This window comes from Populus trichocarpa, chromosome 11 (assembly GCF_000002775.5).
Source record: "Populus trichocarpa isolate Nisqually-1 chromosome 11, P.trichocarpa_v4.1, whole genome shotgun sequence".
NCBI classification, from domain to species: Eukaryota; Viridiplantae; Streptophyta; class Magnoliopsida; order Malpighiales; family Salicaceae; genus Populus; species Populus trichocarpa.
In genome coordinates this window covers 16,053,782-16,065,454 of record NC_037295.2, presented here as the reverse complement: position 1 = coordinate 16,065,454, position 11,673 = coordinate 16,053,782, and the positions used below count along the sequence as shown (strand labels likewise).

Sequence of the window (11,673 nt, the reverse complement as noted above, 5' to 3'; positions counted from 1 at the left end):
CACTGCTCCTCTTGCAGACTGATTGTGTTGTGCTCCTCTTCAAAACCGAATACTTTCACATCTAAGCAAGCCGTTCTAAAGTACGCTAAGTGAGCTACAGAAAAATCACGAGTTTACCTATGGCTTACATACCTATACTTCTTTTTTGCTCCTCTATGTTGCTTGTTCTAGAAACAGCCACAGGTATTGACACCATAAACACCACTCAGTACATTAGAGATGGAGATACCATAACTTCTGCTGAAAGAACCTATGTATTAGGATTTTTCAGCCCAGGAAAATCAAAAAACCGATACTTGGGGATATGGTACGGAAAAATATCTGTGCAGACAATAGTTTGGGTTGCCAACACAGAGATTCCACTCAACGATTTATCAGGAGTTCTACGGCTTACAGACGAAGGAATTCTTGTCCTTCTCAATCGGAGCGGGAGTGTAGTCTGGTCTTCCAGTACCTCAACACCTGTAAGGAATCCTGTTGCACGGCTTTTGGACTCAGGAAACCTTGTCGTCAAAGAGAAGGGCGATAACAACCTGGAGAACACCTTGTGGCAAAGTTTTCAACATCCAGGTAATACACTACTGCCAGAAATGAAGCTAGGACGGAATAAAGTAACAGGCATGGACTGGTACCTGACAGCATGGAAGTCACCTGATGATCCTTCTAAAGGTAATGTTACATGTAAACTTGTTCCTTATGGATACACAGAGATACTAGTGATGGAAAAGTCAAAAGTCCTGTACCGGTCTGGACCGTGGAATGGTCTGCGGTTCAGTGGCATGCCCTCTTTAAAACCGAATCCCATATACAAATTTGAATTTGTTTCCAATGAGAAGGAGGTATATTATACAGAGCATCTAACCAATAATTCAACACATTGGAGGGTCGTGCAAAGTCAAAATGGTGATATCCACAACCTCAAGTGGATTGAGCAGAAACAAAGTTGGTTATTATACGGGGCACCAAATACAGATCATTGTGACCGTTATGCACTGTGTGGTTTAAATAGTATCTGTAATATTAACAACTCTCCAATCTGTGATTGCTTGAATGGATTTATACCTAATGTTTCAAGAGACTGGAACATGATGGATTGGTCAAAAGGTTGTGTTAGAAAGACTCCACTAAATTGTTCAGGTGATGGGTTTAGAAAGCTCTCCGCAGTGAGGTTGCCCGAGACAAAAACATCATGGTTTAACACGAGTATGAACCTGGAGGACTGCAAAAACACTTGCTTAACGAACTGCAGCTGTTCAGCATATTCAAATTTGGACATCAGGGATGGAGGAAGTGGGTGCTTGCTTTGGTTCGGTGACCTGATTGATATCAGAATACTTCATGAAAACGATATAGATGTTTATATACGGATGGCTGTATCAGAACTAGGTATGAATTTATCCTCAGTCTAGAAAAGTTGATAGCAATTGCACTCTAGCAAGATCTAAGATGGAAATCAAATGAATTAAAAGCAAATCTTCATCATATACATCATAGTTTTACAGAACATCTTGTCAGATGATGCTATGAAACTTCCTTTGTATGAATTTAAGCATGTGCTAATCTATGTATATAGCATGATAACTTGGCAAGCACAGCTCAAAATATCATTTGGCTTATAAGAGCTTTCAGCATATAAAATCATTGAGATGATACATCACTTTCTAACATCATAGACTGATTTGCTCTGCCTAGAGTAGAATTATCCTGGTATGTAATGAAACGTTTCCAGTCATACTAAAATAATAAGTAAATGCGATGGGCATTGTCCTCTAACTCCTTTTTTTTTTCTCTTCCATGGTGTAGATTATGGTGATGGTGCGAAGATGAATACTAAATCCAAAGTGAAGAGAAGGATCATAGTAAGCACAGTGTTGTCTGCAACAATTCTGTTCCTCGGCCTAGCCTTGGTCTTGTATGTTTGGAAGAAAAAAAACAGTACGTTATTCACCATGAGCTTCTAATTACTCATGGCTCGATCTGCTGATTTTAGGATGGGAAGTTTAGTTTTTTTGCGATTTTAGGACCTCCTTTTATAGATGTCTAAAAGAAAATTTAGTATAACTGACAATAGATCAGATCCCCTGCTTCTTGTTATTCACAAGATTTCTACTTGCATGACAAATGGCAGGTGCTTTGGGAAGAAGTTCACGTAAGAAGCACATGAAAGAGGATCTGGACTTACCGTTGTTTGATTTGGGTATAGTGGCTTGTGCAACAAATAACTTTTCTGCTGACAATAAACTTGGAGAAGGGGGTTTCGGACCTGTTTACAAGGTAATAGCTGACCTATAAACAATAAGCAATTTGTTGGCTTCCAATGGACAGAGACTTTCTAAGCATACATAATGACTGTTAGGAAAGTGTTCCGACATTAGATTTTCCAACAGATGCAAGTATTATGCGGCATTGTACGCACCATATATTACAGGTTTCTCAAGACAAACTGTTGCTTATGATTATGAGAGAATATTTGCAGGGAGCATTGAAAGATGGACGAGAAATAGCTGTGAAGAGACTCTCCAAGAATTCAAGACAAGGACTTGATGAGTTCAAAAATGAAGTCAAGCATATCGTGAAACTTCAGCATCGGAATCTAGTGAAGCTTCTAGGATGCAGCATTGAAGAAGATGAGATGATTTTGATCTACGAGTTTTGTCCTAACAAAAGCTTGGACTTCTTCATTTTTGGTATGAATATCTCAAAACCCTATGCTAGTTCTGTAAATAACATGAAATTTTCAGCAGAGAAGGGAAGTAAAAAGGCTTATTTGATATGCATTTTTCCTTCAACGTCGCAGAACTCATTTTGCAAGATATTTATAGGCAGAAAAGACATTATTTGTAGATCATTCTATCTAGAAAGCTTTCACCTAAAACGCTTAAAGCTTGTAATACATCCCTTAACTTTAGGGACGTCACTGACATTTCTGCTGATATTGTAGAAATATAAAGAACTGCCTTATGTTTGCTGATAAAAGAGAAAAAAACAAAGAACTAAGTCCACGATGGAAAAGAACAAAAGAAAGAACACAGAACTTAGTATTTAAGTATAAAGAACAAAGAGCAGAATTGAGTAGTTGGTTACTGCCATCCCATGCCCTTTTATTTATAGGAAAAGAAAAACAGAATTACAAAGAGAAACAAACTCTAGAAACGTACCAGCCAACTTCTCCTTTATTTTAAGGAGATGTTTACAAGTTAGTTTAATCCTAGATAAACTTAACAAAAGAATTAAAACCATATCCTAATCTAGATAGTAATCTCAGCTAACAACTAGATAATCATGCAGTAGATTACTGCTAAGTAATCCTGTTCTAGCTTAGGTACCAAACTTCAACACTCCTCCTTGGTTCCAAAGCTAGTCATTCCAATTCTTGCCCTCAGATCTTCAAACCTGGTTTTAGCCAACGGTTTGGTGAAAAAATCTGCTAGTTGATCTTCAGAAGTGCAGTAGCATAGTTCCAGTTCTCCTTCTTGCTGAAACTGCCTGATTGCATGATATTTGATTTTCATGTGCTTGGTTCTATCATGAAAAACAGAATTTTTAGAAATGGCTATAGCTGATGTGTTGTCACAAAACAATGTTGTGGGATTTTGTTGATTGCAATCTAAGTCACTTAGCATCTTCCTCAGCCATATAAGTTGTTTTGCTGCTACATAAGCAGCTATATATTCAGCCTCTGCTGTAGAATGAGCCACCACCGATTGTTTCTTTGAATTCCAGCAAAACACACTCTTTCCCACAGCAAAACAGTAGCCTGAAGTACTCATCATTCCTTCATCACTTCCTCCCCAGTCACTGTCTGAAAATCCAACAAGATTGATTGAGCTGGACTTCACAAAATGTATGCCAAAACCTGCAGTCCCTCTCAAATATCTTAATACTCTCTTAGCTGCCACAAAGTGGTTTTGACTTGGCTCTTGCATGAACCTGGAAAGATAATTTACAGCAAATTGAATGTCAGGACGTGTGGCTGTTAAATATAGCAAACTCCCAATTAGACTCCTATAAACTTTCCCATCAGCTTTTGGAGATCCATCTTCTTTCATTAGCTTCTGCCCCTGTATCATAGGTGTGCTTACTGGCTTGCATTTGCTCATTGCAAAATTGTCCAGTATTTTCAAGGAAAAACGTTTTTGACAAAGAAAGTAACCTTGATCAGACTTAGTTACTTCCATTCCTAAAAAATATGTCAACAAACCAAGTTCATTCATCTCAAACATGTCTTTCATATTGGTTTTGAATTCCTCTACAAGCTGCTCCTTGTCCCCTGTGATTAGCAAATCATCAACATAAACTGATACAATGAGTTTATGTCCATCAGCATGCTTCACATATAAAGTTACCTCATTCATGCTCCTGTTAAATCCCAGGCTTAAAAGATTATTATCTAACCTGCTATACCAAGCTCTAGGAGCTTGTTTCAATCCATACAATGCCTTCTTCAGTAAATAAACTTTGTTTGTTGAATTTGATTTTTCAAAACCAGCAGGTTGCTCAACATAAATCTCTTCATTTAGCACACCATTCAAAAATGCAGATTTAACATCCAATTGAAATATATACCAACCGTTTTGTGCTGCTAGAGCAAGCAGGAGCTTCATTGTTTCATGTCTGGAAACTGGAGCAAAAGTTTCTGTGAAGTCGATCCCTGCCTCTTGTGAATATCCTTTCACTACAAGTCTGGCTTTATGCTTGTTGATCTTACCATCTGCATTTAATTTCGTTTTGAAAATCCATTTCACTCCAATTACCTTCTTATGAGTTGGTCTGTCAACTAGCATCCATGTTTGATTTTTGTCTATCATTGCAAGCTCCTCCTTCATTGCTGCTATCCAAACTTGAGAATTCATAGCTTCTTCAACATCTACAGGTTCTGCCTCAGCTACATTGCACCTGCTATAGATATCTGATAGAGATCTTGTTCCCTTTACTGGTTGATCATCAATATTCTCTGCAGCATCCCACTCAGTTTGTTGTATCTGTTTTGATCCTTCACCTGATGAATTTTTCCAATCCCAAGTAACATTTTCTACAACTTTGACATTTCTAGCAACCACAACTTTGTTAAAATTCAGATCATAAATTTTATAAGCCTTAGATGTTGTACTATAGCCTATAAAGATCCCTATATCAGCCTTTTGATCAAGTTTTCTTCTTCCAACTTCAGGTTTCATAACATAACAAATACTACCAAACACCTTTAAATGATCAATACTAGGTTTAAAACCATACCAGAGTTCATAAGGAGTTTTATCTGTTAAAACTCTTGAAGCCATTCGGTTTATAAGATATGATGCTGTGTTTACTGCTTCTGCCCAGAAATTCAATGGCAGCTTCTTCTCATATAGCAAACATCTTGCCATCTCCATCAATGTTCGGTTTCTTCTTTCACTTACACCATTCTGCTGTGGTGTGTAGGGAATAGTCAGCTGGTGTTTAATCCCTTCTTTAGCAAGGTATGCTTCAAATTGTCGAGAGGTATACTCTCCTCCATTGTCAGATCTCAATATCTTCAATTTGTTTCCTATTTCTAGTTCAACTGCTGCCTTGAACTTAACAAACTCAGCAAACACATCAGCTTTGGATTTTAGAAAGTAAACCCAGCAGTACCTACTAAAATCATCAATAAATAGAAGAAAATACTTTGAACCATTTAATGATTCATTGTGCATAGGTCCACACACATCTGTGTGTACAAGCTGGAGTTTTGACACTGCCCTATATGCATTGTCAGGAAACACAGTTCTGGTTTGTTTTCCCAGCTGACAAGCTTCACAAATAATTTGCTGTTCTTGAATATCTGGTAACCCGTGAGTCATCTGCTGGTCAGCCATTCTTTTTAGAGTTGTATAGTTGAAGTGTCCCAACCTTTTGTGCCAAAGAACAGATTCATTGTTCTCATAGGTATTGGCACTCAAACATACTTCCTTCCAGTTAACATTAAAGCTTCGGTTCATCATTTTTGCAGAAAGTAAAAGTACTCCATTTTTATCTTTAATGTCACACACTCCATCATTAAAGACTATTGAATAGCCAGATTCAATCAATTGACCCACACTAACTAGATTTTGGTTGATCTTAGGCACATAAAGAACATTTTTAAGAATTTTTGTACCTGACAGTGTTTCTACTGCAATTGCTCCTTTTCCTTCAACCTTCACAAAGTCTCCATTGCCAATTCTGACTTTAGATAGGTAGCTTTTATCCAAGTCTTTGAATAAGCTTAAGTCTGCTGTCATATGGTTAGTGCAGCCGCTATCAATGAGCCATGATGAGTCCTTTGGCTCTACTGAATTACACATGTCCTCAATTGTGACCATGAATAAAAGATCTTCTTTGACTTCTGAACAATCGGCTACTTGAGCTTGTTGTTCAGCTTCTGTTTTATTTTTGCAAAATCTTTGGATGTGCCCAAATTGCTTGCAGTTTCGGCATTGAGCATTCTTGAGCCAACACCATGCTTCAAGATGATTAGTTTTCTGACAGTATTTGCAAGCAGGAAAATGCTCTTTCTTCTCTTTCCCCCTCATGAAGCTGTTATTGATGTTCTGTTGCCAGTTAGCAGATTTCCAGCTTCTCCCTTTTTCTCTTTTTCCTTCTTGATTATTTCTGAAAATGTTCTTAGCCCGACTCTTATCCTTGTAAACTGCTACTAGAGCTCCTTCACTTGATCCTTCTTGTCTATATGCTTGCCTTTGCTCCACAGCTTGCAATGCATTTACCAGTTCTTGCAAGCTCATTTCAGAAAAATCTTTAGAATCTTCTAAAGAACAGATTTTATGTTCAAAATTTTCTGGCAAACTCACCAGGACTTTCTCTACAATTCTAGAGTCTGGAAAATCTTCTCCCAAAAGTCTTACTTGATTCACAAGTTTTGAAATTTGAGAAGAGAAATCTTTGATGCTCTCATTTTCTTTCATCTTCAGACCTTCGAATTGTCTTCTCAGATTCAGAATCTGCATCCTTCTTGACTTCTCATCACCATGGAACTCTGCTTTTAATTTATCCCATGTTTCCTTGGCAGATTTGCATGCCATGATCCTTGTGAAGATGTCTTCACTTACAGCACTATGAAGACAAGAAAGAGCTTTGAATCTCTTTGCCTTTTCTTCATTAAAGAACTTCATCTGTGCAATTGTGGGATTGTTACCTAAAGGAGTAGGTTGCCTATCACTTTCCACTATCTCCCATAAATCAAGAGCTTTGAGATAGGTTTCTATTTTTACAGCCCACACACCAAAATTCTGTCCTGTAAACAATGGTGTTTTTGGTGAAAAACTTGCAGAATCCATTAAAAAAAAAACTCACTTTATTCTCTCGTGTTTTTCACTCACCAACCCTCAAAGTAAAAACTTTGATTTATCCACTCTGTACTCTCGTGTTTCTCACTCACAAGAAAGCCCTTCAAAGATCCTAAGGATGCTCTAATACCAATTGTAGAAATATAAAGAACTGCCTTATGTTTGCTGATAAAAGAGAAAAGAACAAAGAACTAAGTCCACGATGGAAAAGAACAAAAGAAAGAACACAGAACTTAGTATTTAAGTATAAAGAACAAAGAGCAGAATTGAGTAGTTGGTTACTGCCATCCCATGCCCTTTTATTTATAGGAAAAGAAAAACAGAATTACAAAGAGAAACAAACTCTAGAAACGTACCAGCCAACTTCTCCTTTATTTTAAGGAGATGTTTACAAGTTAGTTTAATCCTAGATAAACTTAACAAAAGAATTAAAACCATATCCTAATCTAGATAGTAATCTCAGCTAACAACTAGATAATAATGTTCTAGCTTAGGTACCAAACTTCAACAGATATGACCTCTGCAGATTTGCTTCTGCAATAATTCTGCCGAAAATCAGTAGACTTCTATAGTTATTAGATATAACTAGTCATACACTACAGATTATGGAACACCCTAGAAATTCTTTCCAATTGTTGCACTTTCGTGCCGTCATTGTACAAGCACTGAAACCAACTCCTAGTAAATGATGCTATGAGCTATAGGCCTATGGCTAAAAAATAAGTTTTGTAGATCAATCACAAGTAACCCGAAGTAACAGGAAACCATAGGCGCACCGAATAAAACAACCATTTGCTGTGCTTCCTTCACAACCGTTGGGAAACCAGCCTGGAGGGAAGTGTTCCTCCACTTCCATAGTCACGCATGCTGGCTTATCTATCAGTAATTTTAATTGAAACTTCATCAAGTATTAAGTTTGCATTACCATTTCTCCAAGTTTTTCATATGCATTTAGGAATCTGATAAGAGCTAGAATAAATAGATTTGGGCGAAAATTTGGCAGATGAAAGACACAGATTGCTTCTAGATTGGCCCATGCGCTACAACATTATCAACGGGATTGCTCGAGGACTCCTTTATCTTCACCAAGATTCAAGACTAAGAGTAATTCATAGAGATCTTAAAGCCGACAATATTTTATTGGATTATGAACTGAACCCAAAAATTTCAGACTTTGGCCTGGCTAGAAGTTTGGGAGGAAATGAAATTGAAGCCAATACAAATAAAGTGGTCGGAACTTAGTAAGTTTGTCATCCATCATACAATTTTATCTTCCGTTCTCACAAACACAACTTAACATTCTACAAACGAATATGTGCAGTGGCTACATTTCCCCTGAGTATGCAAAATTTGGGCTCTACTCACTAAAATCAGATGTCTTTAGCTTTGGTGTATTGGTGCTTGAGATAGTGTGTGGGAGCAGGAACAGAGGATTCAGTCATCCAGACCACCACATGAACCTTCTTGGGCATGTAAGTGTTAAAATCATGTTACTTAGACTCTTCATTTCATTTAACTTTTGTGTGCCAACGTTAGGTTCACTTAGACACTTGCAATACATTAAAAAATTGTAGAAAGTTTGAAAATTCATCCAGTCTGACAACGGTACGCAATATCATTTGGATCCTCTAGTTTCTAGAGACCAAATTTGTAAATATTTTTTAATGAAATTGTATTTATACCTCGGTTTGTTTACCAGGCTTGGAGACTGTTTATGGAAGGCAGGCCTTTGGAACTGGCAGCAGAATCAATAGCTATAACATGCTATTCATCTGAAGTGCTGCGTTCGATTCACGTGGCTCTACTTTGCGTGCAAGACAGACCAGAAGATAGGCCAAACATGTCATGTGCAGTTTTGATGTTAGGTAATAATGATGCACTGCCTCAGCCTAAACATCCAGGTTTTTTCACGGAAAGGGATCTTTTTGAAGCAAGTTATTCTTCCAGCATGAGCAAACCGTCTTCAGCTAACGAATGTTCAATTTCAGTCTTAGAGGCAAGATAGATTACCCTTTGTGAGGTCCTGACATGCTGCTGGCGCTGGGTGATCGTGTTTTAGAAAGCTATATATACTTCTCAGTCCTTTTTATGTTTGTTAACAAGCATCTATGCTCTTTATTGCCTAGCTAAAATAGCTAAAAACCATTTAAACTAGCTATCTAAAAAATATTATCACATTCATACTCTCTAAAATAAAGAGTCATTAATTTTTTTTGAATTAACTAAAAACCAAAATCTTCCAAACTAGTTTTCAGTTTTTCATACATGTAAGAACCCAAGAAAGCATGGCCACCAATTTTGTAGCCAAAGTTGCATCCAATACAGGTTACGATTTTTTACGATTGCTACATTGCCAATGCTCTCAATGCCCTTGTTGAGGAGAAAAAGAACACCATCTTCCTCTTCTTGAAGAACAAGGAATTATTCATTCACCCTTAATGAGACAGGCAAAGGAATGTTGTACCTAAAATGCCTTCCACAGTCCTAATGTTAGCTGCTGAAGTGATAATAACAATTGTTTAGATGAGCCAGCATAGTTCCAGCCTGGAAGAGGGCATGCACAGGGTGAAAAGACACTGTTCCATTGCACCCATATTCTTTGTTTTGGCATATTGTTGTAACATATTCTGTACATGTTCCCGCACACTACATTATTGCTCATCAAAAGGTTCGGGATATTTGGCTGCTGAAACAAATAAGCAAAGTTAAATCATCATAAAAGGTATAAAATATACTCAGAACCAAATCAAAGACCATCGAGCTTAAAGGGAAAACTTCATTTTGTAATGAGGACAAGTCTCTTTAAACCATCAAGCCAAGCAAAAGAGAGTTCAAAGGAAAAAGAGAGAGAGAGCTACTTGTGCTCTCTACAAGCTGTATTAGAGTCAATATATTCTTGGCCATCAGAAAATTTCCTCTATTTTAGCTGAGACCACAAATTATAGGCAATTCAGAAAATCTTTTTCTATCATTTGATCTCCATAACAATGTTATAAATGCTGTCAAAATATAAGTTCTCCAATAAGCAAACAGTATTCATAGGTCAAATATCATGGCTCCAGCAGACATGGATTTTTAAATCCATTGAGAATGGGCACGTAAAGAATCAGTTAAAATCAGAATGCAAAACAAAGGAAACTAAAGAACAGGTTTGCTACTGCAACTAAGACTGTCATATCTTAACATCGACTGATTAAGAAGCCAAATGAAAGAACATGTGAAGATATTAAGCTAGTCAATACCTACCACAGACAAAGATGGCCATCAGAAGGTTCTCTTGCAATCCCATCGAATCAAATGTCTCAAAAACCTCTTCATACATTGTGAAGAAATTTTATCCATCATTTGGGAGCCTGCATTGTTGTCGAAATATTGGCGTCTTCCTAGTCCGAAAAAGGGATTTAAGAACAGCGAGAAATAATGAAAAACACAATCACTTTCTGTTGGCAAAGTTCATCGGTTTGGCAATAAGGTAGCATCATCCTATATTTCTTATCACCTTAAGAACAAATCAGTTATGATGCAGGCTAGAACGGAACTCACACGCGTTCCAACACACAAGGGTTTATTCGATCTGTAATTCCGCAGAAAAACAGATAAAGAGAGATTTTTGAGTTAACTACTCAAAGAAGTTTTTTTTATTTTTATTCCATCATACCTGTCGCAAAGCGATTACCATCAAATAAATAGAGGAACTGACCTCTTAGACTCCTAAAAACAACTCCCTTAGATCAGGAAACAATCCTGCATTAACTAGGAAATAAAAGCTGAATGGAGAAACGGAAAGAAAATTAAACTCTTAGACTTCTAAAGCAAACAACCCCAAATTAATTAGGGAAATAAAAGCTACATGAGGAAACGGGAATGAAACTCCAATCGTTACATAAGAAACTTAAAGTGCCCAGTTGTGAAATTTATGACTCAGCAATGTCAAGCCTTTTTTATTGTTTTTGGGTGTCTTAAATATGAGTCTTGCTACCCGGTCTGCATCAAGTTACCAGTACCATCGGTGCATAGAACCAAAATCATGTTTGCCAGCTTCCTTAGTTATTTTCAATATTGATGAACCTTTAGTAGGGATTGGCTCCTATATTTTGTATCCTTGATTCATAATTCATTCATCAAGAAGCGTCTACAATCAAGACTAACACCCATATGAATTTCAAGATTCTTAATAGCCTAGCTATTCACCAATTTACTCATGTAATTTTTCTTAACAGGGACATGCCTCCTCGTGATTAGATTGTCCTCCCTGAAACGTCATCATAAAAACCTTGTCAAAAAGGGGAGAACTAAGACACAATTTAAAGTTCCAAATTTGTTTTTCATCATATATATATGTTTCGGACTTCCATAATGAAATTACTTG

The 11,673-nt window shown here is 37.1% G+C and overlaps 1 protein-coding gene across 1 annotated transcript; it reads left to right on the top strand.

The window, feature by feature from the left end:
• Nucleotides 1-9,770, top strand: LOC18103410 (G-type lectin S-receptor-like serine/threonine-protein kinase At4g27290). The gene is made up of 7 exons (XM_024592102.2): nucleotides 1-1,386; nucleotides 1,804-1,935; nucleotides 2,129-2,274; nucleotides 2,477-2,687; nucleotides 8,308-8,545; nucleotides 8,626-8,776; nucleotides 9,004-9,770. Exons 1-7 carry the CDS (start codon nucleotides 120-122, stop codon nucleotides 9,307-9,309), a joined length of 2,451 nt encoding a protein of 816 aa, XP_024447870.2. The 5' UTR covers nucleotides 1-119; the 3' UTR covers nucleotides 9,310-9,770.
• Nucleotides 9,771-11,673: the final 1,903 nt, after the last annotated feature.